A 19,444-nucleotide genomic window follows, 5' to 3' on the forward strand; every position below is an offset into this window, starting at 1 on the left:
GTGTGTGTGCAGCATGTCTTCCCGTGGCCATCGTGCTGAAGCTTTCAATTCCATCTCATAATAGTTAAGCTCTAGTAACTAGAACGTGAAAATGTGACAGTGTCACCCTGTGTGCGTATGCGTAGCTACGTGTGTGACCGATCAGTATAACATAGACATTCCTCATATTCATTAAATACTCTCAGCTAAAATGTGGCTTTCTATTTAAACTTATTCACATCGGGTAATACCTGTTTTACACGCATTTGTATGAAGGATTATAGAAAGTAGTCGACATCAGTGATAACAACTAAAACGTCAGGGTCACATCATTTTCCTAAAAGCCTAGTTTAATCTTAGAGGAACGTGTGCTTTAGAAAGTTATGCATTGCTTTTTGTAACTGGATCACTTTCTCAGAGGCACACACTCGCGATATAGACGATGTTTATACCATGTTTTTGTACAATTTTTAAACAATTTTGTCGCTTATAAACACAGTTCTCTCACGTGCTCATTATGATTTCATGGGAGATAGAAACTATATTCATACTGTAAAAGAAACCGCATAGAAGTTAATTAAACATTTTAATAAATAAAAAATATATAACTGCTCGGTGAACAGAGGGAACTGATGAACAAACTCACGTGTCACTTGTACTTCGTTACTGATCTAATAACTGCAAATTCTTTCGAAGTGACAACACTGGATGAATATAGTGATGAATGTTTCATTTTGTTTCATTCAATGTAAATAAAACTCGAAAAAGTCGAAGGGACTTACGTGTACGCTTCTAGTTAGTCAAGGTTCGACACATCCGTGAAATGATGACTAAAGGAGGAACGCGCAGGGACACAACTGTTACTGAAACAACCGTTCAATCGATACAAGAGTGTTTGCATACGCCTTTCATTACCGACAATTTATGTTTGGTTTCATCAGCAAACCTTTGAAAATATGTTCCATGAAATTTGTGTTTTACTGGTTTAGTGGATTCAATGCAACTGAGTGAGTGAGTGAGTTTGGTTTTCGCCGCTTTAAGCAATATTCCAGCAATATCACGGCGGGGGACACCAGGCATTGGCTTCACGCATTTTCGCCGGGGGGAATCGAACCCGAGTCTTCAGCGTGACGAGCGAACGCATTAACCACTAAGCTACCCCACAGCCCGGATTCAATACAAAGTTTGTTTATCTACGGAATCATCTGTTTAGAGACATATACATGTATGTCAACCTTCCATATCAACATGTAAATGGTATATTCAGTGTCAATGGTCATATGTTTATATTGCTCTATCTAGTCAGATAACAATAGCACGGCAATGTGTTTTCCAGCATCAGAAAGAGCAGAAAGAGAGACATTGTGAGAACCAATATTTGTTCATCATACACCCGAGCCTTTAAGGCTTTACAATTTCAATTGCAGTGCATGTTTAAGTGCACCGCCTTCAATGTATACAGGAAAACCTTTTGTATTGATCATGTGATCTGTCATGCGTGCCATCCTCTTCCTGGTTGCCGTACACTGAGATCGTGCTCGATGCGCGATGGCCGTGTGCATAGTGAGTACTTGAATATATTGTGTTTGACGACTTCTCAGTGTATATCCACGACAGACTAAATGTTTTATATTAGATTCATATTGCTTGACGCTAATCATGTTTATATTCCCTCAACGGAGCACCGTGTGTACGTTTAAACTGCAGTGAACAGCTATCTCATTGCTCAGACCGACATAGGACGTTTAACGGCTCTTCAGGTGTACAATGAAAGCTGAGTGTCGTCATAGGCGACACATAACGGTAATAGCTATGTCGTCATCATGCGTATGACGTTAAGCAGTTAGTGACAATAGCGGGAGACGTAAAACGTAGTCATGGGTGACAGTAAGGTTACGTTTGTGACGTCATCGTGTTTTTGACGTCATAGTTAGAAACAATAGTGGTGGACGTGTATGCATTATGGTTTCAGTGCACAAATACATACTGAGTTACATTGAGAAAGTTACAAAATTATACTTTTGTATTAAGCTTAGGTTTAAACAGCCTTATGAACATTTGTTCTTTTTCCATCCGTAATTGTTTATCATTGTTAAACAATTGATAAAACGGAAAGATAGTAAACTGGCCATTCCCGCATTCATCAATGTGTTTGCTTACATTTATACATCGCACATTAGGATCTCGAATTTGTTGTCTGTGTACAGTGACTCGGTCCTTTAGTTGCATTCCAGTTTCTCCAATATAATACTCACCACATCCCGCACATGTTAAAACATATATAACATTTTTGCTGCGGCAGTTCATGTTGGTTTTGATAGTAAATAGTTTGTCTTCACAAAATGTAAATTTACAGTCTTCAGTTATGATTGAACAAGTTCCACATCGAGGTGTGTGACATTTTGTTACACTGACAGCGTTTGTATCTTGTGAATATTTAGATGGACAAAGGATTTGTTTTAGATTTTTAGGCTGCCTAGTGCTTCGTATAAATTTAGTCTTGGATAAACCTTTTTTCATAGTTTCACTTTTATACAAAATTGGAAGATTTGCTTTTATAATGGGCATAATTGTACAGTTATTAGGATTGTAGGTACAAACAAATGGAAGAATGTCCACCTCACCTCTGTTTCTTTGGTTTACTGTGTCTCTCTTTATGAACTGCATTTTCAACATACCCCACGTGGATATCCTTGTAGCTGAAGATACGTCTTCAATTCTTCTAATCTTGCACTTCTTGTGTCCACATCCGAAACAATAGTACATTCTGGTTTTATTTATCTATGTGATATATATATATATATTTATATGTGTGTGTGTGTGTGTGTGTGTGTGTGCGCGCGTGTGTATATATATCGTGGAGTAGCGAGCAAATAGCCAAAATAACGAGAAAATACTTAATATTCCAAGAACGTGACTGAATTAACGAGAAAATTTAGTTGAAGTAGTAATTAAGAAATTACCGCAAAACCGATGGCAATCATGTTCCAAAGTCAACAGCTTCGAGTTCCCCTCAAACGTAAAGTACATGTGCAACAATGATAAAACAGTTTTCCTGTAAACGCTTGTTGATGTTCGGAGTCGCCCTTACAGGAAAAGAAATGTTAGTGGTCAAGATACACGAGCGCCAAGTTCCTCGGAGCTTGATCTGTACAATGCATTTACATCATGCATGTACATGATAGATGTTTGTAAACGAACGAGGTGAACGTGACATGTAACTCCGCCTCTCTTTATTTATATTAGTATATTAAGGGTTTGCTCGTTGTTTAATCCAACACTCATCATGAGTATTTGAGCGTGTGAGTTTTAACTCATTAGAAAGTCATCACCTGAGTCAACATTTGTTTGTTTGTTATTAAACTCAGCAATTTTTCAGTTATTTGGCAGCGATCTGTAAATAATCGAGACATTCCAGTAACTGACATCATAAGCATAGCTCTATACAGCTGGGATACGATGACATGCATCAACTATGTTAACCAGTCTGACCACTCGATCCTGTTAGTCGCCTTATACGACAAGCATGGGTTTGCTTAAAATCCAATTACAGTATCTTAAGTGCTTTGGGATAGTATTGCATATTATTAATATTTCGAATTTGTCTCTCAGACTAAAAGAATGTTTCAATATTCGAGTACTGAAAGCCTAAAGCTCATCAAATCAGGTTTGTCTGTGTTTTTATCACGATTATAAATGTTTGTTTTTCATTTAGGTACACGGCATCGGTTGGTTCTGGAAAGGACTACTAGCGGTTTGTGTCTTTGTGACTCTCACTGGTAAGGACTTTATTTACAGAATATGAAAGTGTAAATATCTCATATATTTGTTGGCAGGTATTAATAAGTAGTAATCACTTTCAATCGGGTTAATGTATCTCTTTTCAAACAGATGCCGAGTGTCAATGTAACACCACTACTGCCTGTGCCGTGTTCCCCTCTACTCCCTGTAGCCAGGTCGGTGATCCAGACAGATGTCAGGAAGGATGGTTCGGTAACTACTGCCAGAAACGTGGGTGTGGGGTAGATTGGTAGATGTAGTATCACGTTAAGAAGCCGCCGATATTTGTGAGACGCATTATGTATATATATTTCAGAAAACACTGCTTTGCGGAGATCTTGTAACCAGAGTAGCACATTGTGGAATAATGCAGGCCGGCATGGAGCCGGAGTTGGTGTAGACGGCATTGTCACCACAGATGCCAGGAACGAGCCATGTGCCCATACAAATAATGAGTCAAATCCCACCTGGACTGTGAAACTGAACACTTCAGTTCCAGAGAAGATACAACACATCAGACTCTATATCCGTGAAATGCGTGAGTACACATGTTTCAAGAAGCTATTTAAAGGTGACAAAATTCGAAAAGTCTCTTGAACATCGTGAGATTGACAATTTCGTCTTTCAACTAACAACTTTAACTTGTACAGCTAAATTCGAAACTTATTAACTTAAAAGATATTAATGAGCCAGAATATTTATTATTGTATCGATTTGAGACAGATTTCTGGGGATGTTTTACTCACGAATGTTTACTTTTCAAGAGTCAAATGTTATATTCATCTAAACGGCATGGAGTAAGGTATAGCGTCATTAGAATAGTACAGGATGTTATGTCCCATTTGATGGAGTGATTGGTTTTACACGATTTGTTTTAGCAAAATTCCAGCAATCTCATGGTAGGGACACCAGAACTGAGCTTCACACACTGACTTAAATATAGGGAATAGAACCCGGGTCTTCAGCATGGCGATCACACGCTGTAACCATTAGGCTACCCCAACGCCTCTGTCCCATTTTAAAGATTGATTAAATTACAACAGTATTTATTAATGGCATAAAATAGTTTTCCACATTCTGTTTCAGATTGAAAGTTATCGTACACTGTAAAAACCAATCGTTTCACATCATACTATGTTGCGCGTGTAGTACGTGTTTGCGCTGCTACTGCAGATGTTGTCTCTCTATATTAAAGATGTAAGCAGCTTTCTTGCACTGATGGGTCTAAAAATAGCCAACTGCAGATATTGTTGGGTGCATTGTCATGTACTGTACTGACATTACATTATAACAGTATATATTAATAGCATAAAATAGGTGTGCGCTTTCAGTTTCAGACTGAAAGTTAAGAAACACGGGAAACTCAAACTTTTCACATCATACTATGTTGCACGTGCAGTACGTGTTTGCGCTGTTACTGCAAATGTTGTGTCGCCTCGTTACAGATGTCAGCAACTTTCTTCCAGTGATGGTGGTAAAAGTAGCAAACAGCAGATATTGTTGGGTACAGAGTATTCATTTTCACGTACCGTATTGGCATAGTGTAGATTATTTTTAGCTATTTTATAAATTTAAAAATTTATAGACTATAAATACTTTGTCCCTGTTTTGATCTGCAGAACGTTTTCTTCTTTTTAGCTAAACGGTTGAAAGGCCTTTGCCTACATGTTTTTTCTATTTTTCACTGGGGTTGTTATTTGGATAATTATGTTGGTTACAGTTCCCTGACTCAACTTTGTAGCATGGTAGGTCTATGCTTCTGAAAGAAACCCCCCGATTTTTAACGCTTTTTCAAAAGCCCTTCTCAATCAGAACCATACCCCTAAACATATAACTGAAATGTATAGTGATAACTTGTTATTAACTGGAATTTGTACACAATTTGATATTTCTACTAAGGATGGATGATATTGCAGCAGTTTGTAACTTATCTTGGAGGAGCAACAAGGAGGAATTCCGTTTTTGTCTTGTTCAGTATCTCTCCTGGTATTTCGTTGATCTTATATTGCTTTACAGGTAACACGGACAATGCGTTTCTTCATAATGTAATTTACTGTGTTTTATTTATCTAATTAAATTTCGAGTTAGACTATATCTCCAATGATGGAGGCGGACATCCCAGACCTTTTCAGATTCCTACAGAACGTAAATTGTTTGTAAACTGCATGTGTAAATAAGGAACCTTGGGTTGTTTGTTACATATCCGTGTTCATGGATTTCAGTGGCAAACGCCCAGACCAACATCACTGAAAAAGCTTTCCGGCTTTATGCAGTATTAAACTAGTTCTGGCCTTAATAATGTTTTAATCTTAATAATACTAGTACTAACAGTATTTTTGCATGTTTTATGACTTGATGAAATAATTAGACAATGATAAATAACGAAATCGACTGCATAACACAGGCATGCTCATGGTCTGACAAGCCTACATTTGATGGTGGACATTGCCCGAATGTATCCAATATCGTACATGCCAGATCTGACAGAATATTTAGTCCTAGCGGATTACACGGAAACCATATACTTTAAATAGATACAACTTCAGTTAACGATTTGTTTTATATATTATACTTAGAATGAAAGCGTGTACCGTTATAGAACTTTTAATAGTGAATAAGTTTTCGATACATTTTGTTTACCGTAAACACTGTATTAACCTTCTTGTGTTATTTCTACTTCATTCTGCATAGATATCGGATGTGATAATATTCATGAGCTTTTACACCAGCCTGTTATAACGATGTGTTTGTTTAAAGTACACACGCTCATGCATGCAATCATGATATATATACATGTGGTAAACAGCCCGTTCATTGAGTAATAGACGTGACTGCAAACATTCCGTGATTGCATTATGTCATATACGGTGGGCGTATGCTTTTTTACATTACATCAATGATCAAACAATCATCATAATGGATATACTGTGTCCAGTTCATAGAACTTAAATCATGTATGTTTCAGATAGATGAGTATACATGTTGACATATAGTAATATAGACGTGAACGGAGATCACAGTTAAAAAACAACATAGTTATAAAAACCATACAAGCCCGTTACTACAGCACGCTTGATCATACAGAAATCCATGCCAAGGTGTTTACTTCAACCAACCAATTCGGCAGTAGCCAATGTTGAAGAATATCGATGACAAAATTATGTCGAGTGTGTGTATGTGTGTGTATGCATGTAAGTGTGTATGTGTAAAAGTATGGTTGTTTATGTGTTGCTGGAGCGAAACCAAATGTGATTTCGAGCAAAAATACATGTCGAGTTAAGATACATTATTGCTGTAATTCATGGATATCGCTGCATAGATTTCATTAGATTGCTTAATCTTGTCCAAAAAGGCATAGGGGATAAGAGTTAATATTTGATCCGAATTGTCTTTCGTCATATGTTAGTGTTAATCACCAGTATCAAGTCACCGTACAACTGCATTATAAAGGAAGATTTGAATTGAATTCGTTTCACTTTATCGAGGTTCATATCCGGGCTTAGACAACAGAATTTGCCTCCAAGTGTGGAAACTGCCTCAGTGGTGTCATCTGTAACAAGACCACGGGAGCATGTCCTGGAGAATGTGCAGCATGATGGGTCAGTGGCGACTCGTGTATGGAAGGTTGGTACACACACTCTCGACCACAGTAAGATAAAGGTGACCACAAAACATATTGCTGGCTCCGTTTTAGGTTTATGGTATACAGTACAACCCAAGTTAGGAACCTTATCGACCATGTTGCAATCTCTTTGGCGGACTATTATACTTTCAGTTACCGTTTATGTGACTGAAAGTGAGGTGAGATGAGGTGAAATTGGGTTTAACGTCGTGTTGAGAATATTTCGCTCATATGACGACGTGCATGCGTGTGTATGTGTATGTGCGGCTGCTTGTACTAGCCCAGACTGAAGCTGGTTTTATAGTGCTAGCTCAATGAGATACCATGCCGCAGTGAAGCATGAATACCCCACTCAGACACATTATACTGACTCCGAGCCGACCAGTCTTTGTTGTACCCATTAATGCCGAGTGCCAGGCAGGGACAAACAACTACCATATTTTAACGTCTTTTGGTTTGACGCGGTCGGGGATCGAACCCGCGACCTTCCGTTCTCCGGGCGGACGCTCTAATCACTACACCACGGAGGCGGTCAGTACTGAAAGTAGGCAGAGCAAAATGTAAAACTTGATTTGAAATGATTATCAAGTTATCATTCTTTACAATCAGGACTGTTGAATCCAGTGAAAACCAAGCAAATAAGTTAGAATTACATTCTTTTTGGACAGTAATCCAATAATCTATATATCTGACAACATCCCCACACGGACTATCAGCATATAGTAGCTGATAACATTATATGCGACATTCTGCATGTAATGACGTAATGAAGTTGAGACGTAAAATATAAAACAATATAGAAATCCTGCTTAACACCGGTACAAAAATCTGTATCGAAACGTCGGACTCACGAAATATAAATTTTGTTATCCATAAAGTTTGTCCTACAAAATCCAAACCCTGACAGTGGTTGGTTATTTACAAAGTGAATCAGATTAGTGGTGATTAACTAATGTTATATTAAACTGTGTATACGTTCTTGGGTAGTATTTGGGTGAGTGTAGTCATTGCATATGGGCAAGGTTAATAGTAAATGTCCGTGTTTGTGCAGCGTGCCCAGATGGTTCATATGGTACCAACTGTGCCTTCGAGGGTGGATACTGTTTTGATGGCGTCAGCTGTAGTAGGACAAATGGAATATGTCCTGAAGGATGTGCTGCAGGATGGATTAATGACGGCACAATGTTATGTCAACAGCGTGAGTACTGATGGCTTTTTTGAAAGTGGCATTAGGATATTGCGGATATTGTCTTAAAGGCATCAATTATGACAAAAGAAACGGACCTGGAAAATGTGCTTAGGAATGGAAAATGACACATGTCTATGAAGTAAGTATAAATGTAAGTTGAGGGACATTTTGCACAATACGATTTCGTAATGTATCATGTTTATGTAACTGCAGCATGTCCAGATGGTTCCTATGGTATCAACTGTACCTACGATTGTGGAAACTGTCTGGGCGCAGACATCTGTGACAAAACAAACGGTGCCCGTCATTTAGGATGCGCAGCAGGATGGCGGAGTAACACAACATGTCTACAAGGTTGGTCTGTACGATTTGGGATTAAAGTAAAGCTTGCAATATGCTAAGTTATTACTCCATGTTTTCATTATGATTGTGTGTTCTCAGCATGTCCAAATGGTTCCTATGGTATCAACTGTGCCTCGCAATGTGGCAAATGTCTGGATGGTGTAAGCTGTGACAAGAGAAACGGTGCCTGCCCTGGAGGATGTGCAGCAGGATGGATTAATGACGGCACATGTCTACAGCGTGAGTAACTTTGTCGTATCGTATGACCCCATAAACTTTCAATATCCATACAGGTACGAAATCATCTCTTGCTGATAAAGTACAATTGAAACTGCATTTGTCTCCAGACGGTGGTTCTCCACACCCGTTGCAACCATCTGGCTATATAGTCTATATAATTCCCTTGCAATTTCATTGCATGAATTGATTTAATCTGATTGTGATAACTGTCCGTTGTTATTTTGGTGTTTGCTCTCCATATGCCATTACATATGTTGGCCCAAGGTACCCGGGTAAGAAATCACTCATGCTTGTCATAAGAGGCACTTAACGGAATCGGATGATCAGACTCGCTGATTTAGTCTATACATGTCCCAATTGCGTAGATCGATGTTCATGATGTCAATCTCTTGATCCTCTGGTCCAGACTCGATTATTTACATACCGCCGTCATATAGCTGGTATATTGCTGATAGCGTCTTTGAACAACAAACAAGATAGCAAACAAGAACAAAACTTGAATCGGATTACGATTAAAAGTCGTTGTTACTTTGGTATATTCCCCCTATCGAAATATGAAAAACTATCTTACAGTACCTTTGCTACCCTAGCTTGATTTACACCCTTCATGAGCTAGCGAGTGTGTACACATTTAGTCACACATTAAAATGGCAATTATACTATAATAAAAAAAATGTGATACATTAACATTAATTTCGAATACACACGATATGTGTGTGAACAGATGTCAAACGAATAGTGATTAACAAACAATAAACTATATCGGAAAACGCCCACCACCATCCCATTTCAACTTATGATAACGGCTTATAAGATTGACGTCATATTGGGTTAATCGACCCTGAAATATGTAATGATGAAAGTGCAGTTACAAAATACATGGACAAATTCAATCTTGGAAACAAAATATTTCCGTATATGTACACCGTGCATACATATAAATCAGTTTAACTGTAATTCTAGGTTGAGCAATACTTAGTTTGCAGTGACGGATGGTTTTCTGAAGATTGGGACAAACGGTGCCGGTGCCTTAACAGCAATGATGTATGTGACAAGTTCACTGGTCGCTGTTCTAGTGGATGTCTGCTTGGATATCATGATATAAACCTGAAGGCTGCTTCTCACTATAAATTAGACATGGCTTCTTTTCCCGGAATAACCACATTTGAGGTTGTTGTTTACTCCCAGGTTTTACTTTTCGTAAGTAAGACCTCTTCCCAGGTTTTATCTTTTCCTAACTCTATATTAACACCAACATTCAAATTCAGATGATATGTTAGTGTTTGAAATCAATTGAAAAATATCGTCAAAGATCAACTTAAATGTGCAAATGTTTTCCCTAGCAGGATTGGAACCGTATGTTTCAGATTCATAAGCGGACGCTCTACCTCACAGCCACCGGGCCGACAAAGAACGAGGGTTGAATTATCTATTTATAGTTAGGCCTACTGTCATTCAATTGATTTTACTAGCGCTTCAGTTACTGTTATGTAGCTTCATTACATGATCATCTAATTATCCATCATTGACGGATTATATGTATAATAAAGCACTCCTCCTCGGTTATGGTTGGGAAAGTAAGCCTTCGACCATTGGGTGGAGAGAAGTAACGCGACATAACCTCGATCTTACATTCATGTGTATCCCACCCTCCGGTCTCGGTCTTACTTTCCCCAACCATAACCTCGGATTTCTTTCAATGAACCAGAACTGAAACATGTTGCTTGAGGATAAAAACACAAAATCTATGCGCCTGAAATGTCTGTTCTGTCACAGGATGAATTTCTTTAGCGAACTGAACATGAAACTAAAATGGAATTCACACATGGTATCAATGTGAGTCAAACCCGAGCCTCTGGGTGACTGAGAACCCTTATCCACAAGGCCACCCACCACCCTGTTAGGGTTAACAGAATCACAGTGATGAGTTATTCAACATTTGATTATTGAACAGACCTGAGCTGATCTTGGTCTACTGGAGGTTGTGGTGGTGGTGGTTGGGATAACAACAGAATGATTGACCGTCACATACGACAAGTTGTTTTGTAGAAGCATTGACCAGTCTGTCCTCAGTCATCGACGGGAAAGCGAAGGAACGAAAGGACCAATGGAAGATTTCACAATTACTGAACAGGTTGAGACCAGTGTTTTCGTTTCTTTGTTTATTATTTTTAAGCCATACTTGGCATTGTGACAATCAACAATCGAAGGATCAACATCATGAGCATCAATCCTAAGCAGCATCAAGTCAGCAACCGCGTCAATAACACTGACCACCTGATCCTGTTAATCCGGACCGCCTCCGTGGTGTAGTGGATTGGCGTCCATGCCAGAGCCGCGAAAGGTTATTGGAGTTCGATCCCTGACAGCGTCATGCCAAAAGACTTGATAATGTGGTGGTACTTGTTGGTCCTGTCTGCGGCATTAATGGGTTCAGCAAGGACTGGTCGACTCGAGTCAGTATAATGTGTCGGTGAGTGGGGTATCTATGCTTTCTGCGGCATGGTATCTCAGTGGGCTAGCACTATAAAACCAGCTTCAGTCTGGGCGCAGTACAAGCAGCCGCACATTACACATACACCTGCATGCCTTGCGTCGTCATAAGAAGCGAAATATTCTCAAGCGCGACGTTAAACCAATTTCACCTCACCTCACCTCCTGTTGTAGTCACCTCTTCACGACGAAGCATGTGGGTTGCTGAAGACCAATACTAACCGGATCTTCGTAGATTCCCAAAACTGTTGGGATATTCGACACATACACCGAGAAGATATACAGCAGATTTAGACCTCGTTTGTATTGTTTAGTAGGTTCAATGAATGTATTTTGGACACAAAGGCGTTCGAGATCTTCCAGTGTTTCAAAATCACATGGCTATATTGTTTCCTCTCTACGAAGCAACATTCGGCTCTACATGCTACTTTATATCCATGTACTGCGGTGGCTGCCTCAACAGGATATTATTATTCTTGATATGCATGTTGGGAGTTGTGCCAACTAATTGTGTGTGCCCTTCTTCTATATGGATTCCTTTGTTAGATGGTGTGGTGAAATGGCGTTTAGCGTCGTGCCGAGAATGTTAAATCATGCTCATTAACGTCTCATGGCATCATATCATATTATTGACTTTCTGTCAATACTAGCCCGAACTTAAGCTGGTTTTAAATTACTTCGCTCTGAAGATGCCGTATTGTATTGTTCCCTTTATTGGGAATTATTTACATCTGACTTACTTTATTGATGCGGCGGCCTAAAGATTTTTACCGGTCATGAGACCAAATTTTGCGGTCATGTCCTATTACGTGCTGCTGAAATTGCTCATTTTTAAAGTTATTTTTGTACTAGGTGTTTCCGAAATATTACAATTTTTGCGACCGCGGAAGCCTTACAACCAAGGCTTCCGTTTTGCGATTCACGAAACAAATTTTACCAGCGATTTTCAGGTATATACGAGGAGAGCGGAAACACTACCATGCCATGGTTAGCATGAATATCCTCGAACACATTAAACTGACTCGAGCTTTGACCAGTCCTTGTTGTACCCATTAATGCGGCGCCAGGCAGTGCAACAAGTAAGTACCATATGTTTAGCATCTTTTGGTAGATGTGGCCAGGATCAAACCTGCGACTTTCAGTACTCTGGGCGAACACTTTAACCCACTACACCACCTAGGTTGTCCCTTTTGTTAGAAGGTGTTGTCCTGTCATTGATACACCTTTCACTGGGGCACCCGGTCCAGTTTAACAAAGGAAACTATGGAGACGAGACCAAAACTTGGAGGTTCAAGACTACAGACCAATGTGACAGGTCAAATTATGTTTTCCTAGGTGATCACTTTTCCAAATCAGTCCATCTTGAACATACAATTGTCTGTAATGTATATTATATTTTATCATTTTTACTTCATCTTCTGCATCATTACAAAATAACCCAAATTATATCCCAACAAGAAAACAAAAAGCACCTGTAGAGACATGAATAGTTAAAGACAATAAAAAGTTGAAGTGACCAATCAAAAGCATTGTGACTTATACCTGATGTTGTTCTGACCAATCAGCATCCTGTTTATATCCAGCTCTAGTATCCTGGGAGTGTTGTACAGACTTAGAGGGTCAGCAGACACATGTTTAGCATGAGATGAGGAAAACTGAAACATCAATTTACGGTATTTATCAGAAAAATGGTGATGGTGTAAATGTGGTTTTGAACAGGGCAAATTGCATGTTATAGGCAGGTGATGTGAAATGGAGGTTGTTCTGTCATGTTGGAAAGGTGAGGTGAGGTGAAATTGGGTTTAACGTCGTGCTTGAGAATATTTCGCTCATATGACGACGTGCATGCGTGTGTATGTGTATGTGCGGCTGCTTGTAGTAGCCCAGACTGAAGCTGGTTTTATAGTGCTAGCCCACTGAGATACCATGCCGCAGTGAAGCATGAATACCCCACTCAGACACATTATACTGACTCCGAGCCGACCAGTCCTTGTTGTACCCATTAATGCCGAGCGCCAGGCAGGGACCAACAAGTACCATATTTTAACGTCTTTTGGTATGACGCGGTCGGGGATCGAACCCGCGACCTTCCACTCTCCGGGCGGACGCTCTAACCACTACACCACGGAGGCGGTCCGACTAACAGGATCAGGTGGTCAGTGTTGCGGAGGTGGTCTTGTTGGAAAGGTATATGCTGAGACTTAGGTTTAACACTGCTTATAGCGATATTCCAGTGGAATTCATGGCGGTGGACCCCACAAAAATGGGCTTCACACATTGTACAGTCTACACATGTGGGGAATCAAACTCAGGTCTTCAGCGTGACGAGTGAACACTTTAACCACTAGGCTACCCTACCAGAACTAATCAGAACTATACGTCTGCTTCTTTGATGTCTCCAGACAACGTCACCGTTTTGTCAACTTCTTATATTGTTCATTTTTGGCTGTTGATGTTGATTTCGTAAGTTCGAGTTCAATTTGGTGCACAGAACATGTTTAGTCTCAAATGCAGGAGTACAATTTGTGAAATGAAGTAGCAAATTCAACAGTGTGCTGTTCTTAGTGTCCTTGTCTGATGAAGGCAAGTACTTACACTCCAGGTTTGTCGAGGAGCTTGCCCCATCCACGACATGGACGCCCCCGCCACCCCTCCACTGTCTCCCTCCAGGGGGCGCAGTGGTTCCGGGTGTGAGGTGGTCGATGCTGAACTGATCTGGAAAAAATGGAACATTTGTGAATTTTACACAGAAGCAATTCAGCAACATTCAACATCAAGGATGAGTGAGTGAGTGAATATGTTTTTATGCTGTTTTTAGCAATATTCCAGCAATATCACAGCGGGGCACCCCAGAAATGTGCTTCACACAATGTACCCACGTGGGGAATCAAACCCGGGTCTTCGATATGACGTACATCAAGGATGAACTTTAAGGTACTTAGGTAATTATTCTGATGTTACACAATAGTAACTAGGGTAACACAGATTAATTATCCATGTCCTTAGTTTCTTACACTGCTTCCAATTTGGTTCACTTCAAAACCTATGGTATGAATACATGTATCACACCTTAACCACAAAGATATGAACATCACAACATTATTGTAAGATATGTATGATATAACTTTAATCTGGAGATATGTATGATATTAGAGTTTTCTTACGATGGAGATGTGTATGATATCACAACATCCTATGGAGTGAGTGAGTGAGTTTTGCTTTACGCCGCTTTTAGCAATATTCCAGCAATATCACGGCGGCGGACACCAGAAATGGGCTTCACACATTGTACCCATGTAGGGATTCAAACCCGGGTCATGGCATGACGAGCGGACGCTTTAACCACTAGGCTACCCCACCGCCCCAACATCCTATGATGATATGAAAGATATCATATCATATCACAACCTCACTAGGAAGATACTTTGGTTTGAAGAAATGTATATCATAACAACATCACCATCAAAATACACATATATTTTATTTGCTGTTTAACGCCGCACTAAGCAATATTCCATCTATATGGCAGCGGTTTGTAAATAATCGAGTCTTGACCAGACAATCCAGTGATCAACAGCATGAGCATCTACCCGACTGGGCTACGGTAACATGTGTCAACCAAGTCAGCGAGTCTGACCACCAATCTCACTAGCTGACTCTTACGACAAGCATGGGTTGCTGAAGACCAAATCTGACCCAGATCTTCATGGGTTGCCTCTTATGACAAGCATGGGTTGCTGAAGACCAATTCTCATCGGAATCTTGACAGGTTCTCAATATGTGTACACAGCACCATGTTAGGGAGCAAGGATTGTAAGTTCATCTATGAAAGGTCATCTCACCTTGTGGTATGCCCGACTGCCATCAAGGGGTCTGATGTGGGAGGAGGGGGTTGGAGCAGGAGCCATGGAACTGACCGTCTCACGGATGGGGGAGGCTCGAAGGGGTCGGCCTGGACGGGACAACTTCCCAACATACTTCTGCTTCATCTCTCTGTCGGGGAAGATAGACAAGATTCTACAACTACCATCACCATTATTCTACCAGCATGTGACCAACAGATCCAGGTGCAGCTAGGATGCAATTATGATTATCAAGGGATGCAACTATGATTATCAAGGGATGCAACTATGATTATCAAGGGATGCAACTATGATTATCAAGGGATGCAACTATGATTATCAAGGGATGCAACTATGTTCAGTAAATTGCATGAATCTAGCCCAGAGGGCCACTCATGTTCCCCAATAAGTTACCACTTTCAAATCCTATTCCATTTAAGTCCTTTCAAGACATTGATCACATCAAAAGAAAAACTGTGCTTTCTTAGAAATATATGATAATTCTACATAATGTCCTTATGCAAAATTGGAGACAAACATCATATCATAATGATTTAACAATGTAAGTACAAACTCAAAGGAATTCTGACAATGCTTAAGATCATTGGTTTTTACATTTATGCCTGGATGCAATTCAAGGGCTAAAATAATGTCCATCCAAACACATAAATAACAATATAGGAGTAAAGGGGTCAAGATCACTGCCTGAGAGTGAGTAAGGTTTAATGCTGTAATAGGAGCCTAGCGCTTGATGCAAGACTCGAAGTCGCTGAACACTTACCCGATGCGGGTATCGGACGACTGACGATTCCCTAGGGTGAGCCTATCATAGAGCGACATCCGGCCGTGACTGGAAATCCAGATTTCGGATTAATCATACGCCCTTACATCTCTGCCCTCAAGATGGCGGAGCATGCAAGAAGCGTGACATCGTCCTGTCTCCCCGGCCACGAAGTCCGCATGGGCCTAGGCTTCTACATATGTGACTACAAAGGTAGGTACTTCGTCACGTCAGCCCACCGCAACTACCTAACCTACCCCACCCACTATGAAACTTACTAAACTTTTATACGAGGCCTCGAGGCATGCCATACTGCCATATCACAGTGACAGGGGATTGGTATGGTTTTTAGCAATATTCAGCTGAAGATATCACGTTGTAGGACAATAAGAAATGGGCTTCACACATTGTACCCATGTTGAGAAACAAACCAGGGCCCTTGGCGTGACGAGCGAACACTTTGACCACTAGGCTACCCCACCGACCCTCACTACCTGTGGAATAGTGCAGGCATGATAATAGAATTGTTGTGCGACATCAAGCAACGAAAACTTAATGTTTAATATAAATTGTATGAGTGAGTGAGTGAGTTTAGTTTTACGCCGCACTCAGCAATATTCCAGCTATATGGCGGCGGTCTGTAAATAATCGAATCTGGACCAGACAATCCAGTGATCAACACCATGATCATCGATTTGCGAAATTGGGAACTGATGACATGTGTCAACTAAGCCAGTGAGCCTGACCACCCGATCCCGTTAGGTGCCTCTTACGACAAGTGTGGGTAACTCACAGTTCATTCAAACCTGGACCTTCACGGGTTATGAATTGTATGAGCATCCATTGCTACCATTACGGAATGACAAGCTTACTCTTTTCATAAACACCTGGTTTCATCAATGGCATTCAATGATCCATTCATATACTGACAGTTTGTCTTTAAAGCCAAATGGAATCTGTTGAGGCAGATACTTCACATGTTTTATATTTACCTCCCCCTGAAAGAGTACATGGGTTTGATGAGGAAGAGTCCGGACTCCTGTTCAATGGAGTCCAGCGTCTCCATCAACATGTTGGCCAGCTTCAGTCTTTCCGCACCCATGTCGTCCATGTGCTCCGCCCACTTTCTCGTTCGCTGGAACACAAGCGTGTCATTGTCACCGGATAGATAATATAACTGCACATAATCTTGTCCACAGCATAATTGTTGCTAACTTACTTACACTGACAGACAGAAATAAGGGCAGATAATTCTGTCGATAGTATCATTTTAATCCACACCTTTCATAAACGCAAAAACAGATCAGACACAACAATGACCCTACAGTGAGTGAATGAGTTTAGTTTTACTACGCCGACTTAGCAATATTCCATCTATATGGCAGCGGTCTGGAAATAATCGAGTCTGGACCAGACAGTCCAGTGATCAACAGCAGGATCGCAATCGATCTGCGCAATTGGGACCGATAGCGTGTCAACCAAGTCAGAAGAGCCTGACCACCCGGATCCCGTTAGCTCACCTCTTCACGACAAGCATGGGTTACTGAAGATCAATATTCTAACCCGGACCTTCACGGGTCCTGACCCTTCAGAGATCTATGTTCTACATAAAGGCCATATAAAGATCCTTCTTCTTTGAACCCAGTGACCAACTTTTGGACCAGTGAGTGGTCTTTGTAAACATTATTACAGAGGAGCAGGATCATACCTCATTTTGAAGAGCCTCCATCTTGTCCAGCACTTCGAAAACATTTTCATTTAGGCTCTCACTCTTCTTTACATTCTCTGAAATAAACAAAATCATTGATGGTGACCACAATAATTTATTTATTTCTTCTGATTATCATTATGCTTCATACTATGTAGCAGAGAGGGTTTGGGTGATCCTGGCTCAGTCAGGCTGGTAATGCTCACCTTCAGTGTGCCTAGTTGAACCCACAAAAATCTTCCTGGAGAATATGGAAACTCGCAAAAAATGCAGCCTTCTGCATTACCCAGAGTGTCAGAAGGGCTGTGCTCCCAGTGGAGAACCCGGGCACTCAAACCCGGGTACCAAACCCAAGGGCATTGAGAAAAATGGTGAGCTTGACGACAGTGTACTTGGGATGCAAGCGAGACCTTTCAAAGGCGAGGCCCTCATACTTATCATGCTTATCTAGAACATTGTCAATCACATTGCTCTCAAAAGGTAGAGAAAATTCAAAGAAATTCATTGACTTTATCAAAAAGGACAAGATCAGGGTTACTGGCGCAGGCCATTTCTAAGGCTGTATGGCCCTATTCGAAGAAGTGTGAAAGCATGATTTCCCATGATGCCCTGGACATGTTCAGGGGGTCGTACCATGGCTGGACCACAAGGTAAAGCCACAGACATGGCACAGGCGGTAATAAAAGCAACTAGCCATGCCATCATGTCCTGCCCCACAACAAAGCCCATGTGATACATGTGGTCTCACCTTAGGCAATTGAGTTTGTTCAAACTTGCCTCTGGGACCCAGCTGAAAATGGGTACCCGGTGGGATAAGTCATGTGCCTATTAACCTTCTAGCACCTCACAGGCAGCTTGGGTTAACCGGGGTAATAATAATCAGATTGCATCGCTTTGAGCGTGCCCTTCCGTGGTGCGGAATTCAGCGCATTACAAATGACCTTATTATTATTATTATTATTATTAAGATATGATTATTGTTGTTGTAGTCGTTGCTGCTGGTCTCACCTTCTATGGCCTTCATGCGACAATGGTGTATGTACTTCCTGGCTAGGTGGGCGAGTCTCTGGGCCGGCAGACTCACGTACTGGCTCATCTGACCCACTGCATCCTGCACATCAGAGTGAGAGAGTGAGTGAGTTTAGTTTTACGCCAGTGTTAGCAATATTCTACCTTTTATCTAAAGAGTTTTTAAATGGTATCTAACATGGGAAGTATTGTTAGGTTTCTGCTATATTAAAGGCACATGCATATCAAACATCAAACCTATTTTGAAGGTCATAATACATCCACACAATACAACCAAAAAATTCACAAATATATTTAATCTCAATCAGACAGAATGTTAGGAATACTGTGTCGTCATTTGCAACAACTTAAAGCATAGCCTTGATCTTGACCTTTTAGCGGTTATTCTTCAAATTTGACCTTGGTGCGACCTTTGTCATGTATTGATATTAATTGTATT

At 40.6% G+C, this 19,444-nt stretch overlaps 3 protein-coding genes across 3 annotated transcripts; 2 read left to right on the forward strand and 1 right to left on the reverse strand.

Moving 5' to 3' along the window:
* The first annotated feature begins 1,470 nt into the window (after positions 1-1,470).
* Positions 1,471-4,505, forward strand: LOC124270070. The gene is made up of 4 exons (XM_046705092.1): positions 1,471-1,542; positions 3,695-3,758; positions 3,871-3,990; positions 4,076-4,505. Exons 1-4 carry the CDS (start codon positions 1,528-1,530, stop codon positions 4,354-4,356), a joined length of 480 nt encoding a protein of 159 aa, XP_046561048.1. The 5' UTR covers positions 1,471-1,527; the 3' UTR covers positions 4,357-4,505.
* Positions 4,506-8,277: 3,772 nt separating this feature from the next.
* LOC124270067 (scavenger receptor class F member 2-like) lies at positions 8,278-9,160 on the forward strand. Its single transcript, XM_046705088.1, has 3 exons — positions 8,278-8,579; positions 8,784-8,924; positions 9,012-9,160. Exons 1-3 carry the CDS (start codon positions 8,564-8,566, stop codon positions 9,158-9,160), a joined length of 306 nt encoding a protein of 101 aa, XP_046561044.1. The 5' UTR covers positions 8,278-8,563.
* A 3,711-nt stretch (positions 9,161-12,871) lies between these two features.
* Positions 12,872-18,527, reverse strand: LOC124270068. Its single transcript, XM_046705089.1, has 7 exons — positions 18,515-18,527; positions 17,977-18,053; positions 17,261-17,403; positions 15,488-15,638; positions 14,241-14,360; positions 13,188-13,300; positions 12,872-12,941 (listed from the first exon to the last, which is right to left on the reverse strand). The coding sequence occupies exons 1-7, from the start codon at positions 18,525-18,527 to the stop codon at positions 12,872-12,874; spliced, it is 687 nt and encodes a 228-aa protein (XP_046561045.1).
* Between the last annotated feature and the right edge of the window lie 917 nt (positions 18,528-19,444).

Source organism: Haliotis rubra, unplaced genomic scaffold (genome assembly GCF_003918875.1).
Source record: "Haliotis rubra isolate DU_JTF1 unplaced genomic scaffold, ASM391887v1 Scf1496, whole genome shotgun sequence".
NCBI lineage: Eukaryota > Metazoa > Mollusca > Gastropoda > Lepetellida > Haliotidae > Haliotis > Haliotis rubra.

Coding starts and splice junctions, on each gene's coding strand:
- LOC124270070 (XM_046705092.1), top strand. Junction 3,759..3,870: donor TGTCTTTGTGACTCTCACTG/GTAAGGACTTTA, acceptor CTTTTCAAACAG/ATGCCGAGTGTCAATGTAAC. Junction 3,991..4,075: donor CGGTAACTACTGCCAGAAAC/GTGGGTGTGGGG, acceptor TATATATTTCAG/AAAACACTGCTTTGCGGAGA.
- LOC124270067 (XM_046705088.1), top strand. Junction 8,925..9,011: donor TAACACAACATGTCTACAAG/GTTGGTCTGTAC, acceptor GTGTGTTCTCAG/CATGTCCAAATGGTTCCTAT.
- LOC124270068 (XM_046705089.1), bottom strand. Junction 17,404..17,976: donor TGGAGGCTCTTCAAAATGAG/GTATGATCCTGC, acceptor CTTGTGTTCCAG/CGAACGAGAAAGTGGGCGGA. Junction 12,942..13,187: donor ATTGGTCAGAACAACATCAG/GTATAAGTCACA, acceptor ATTGGTCTGTAG/TCTTGAACCTCCAAGTTTTG.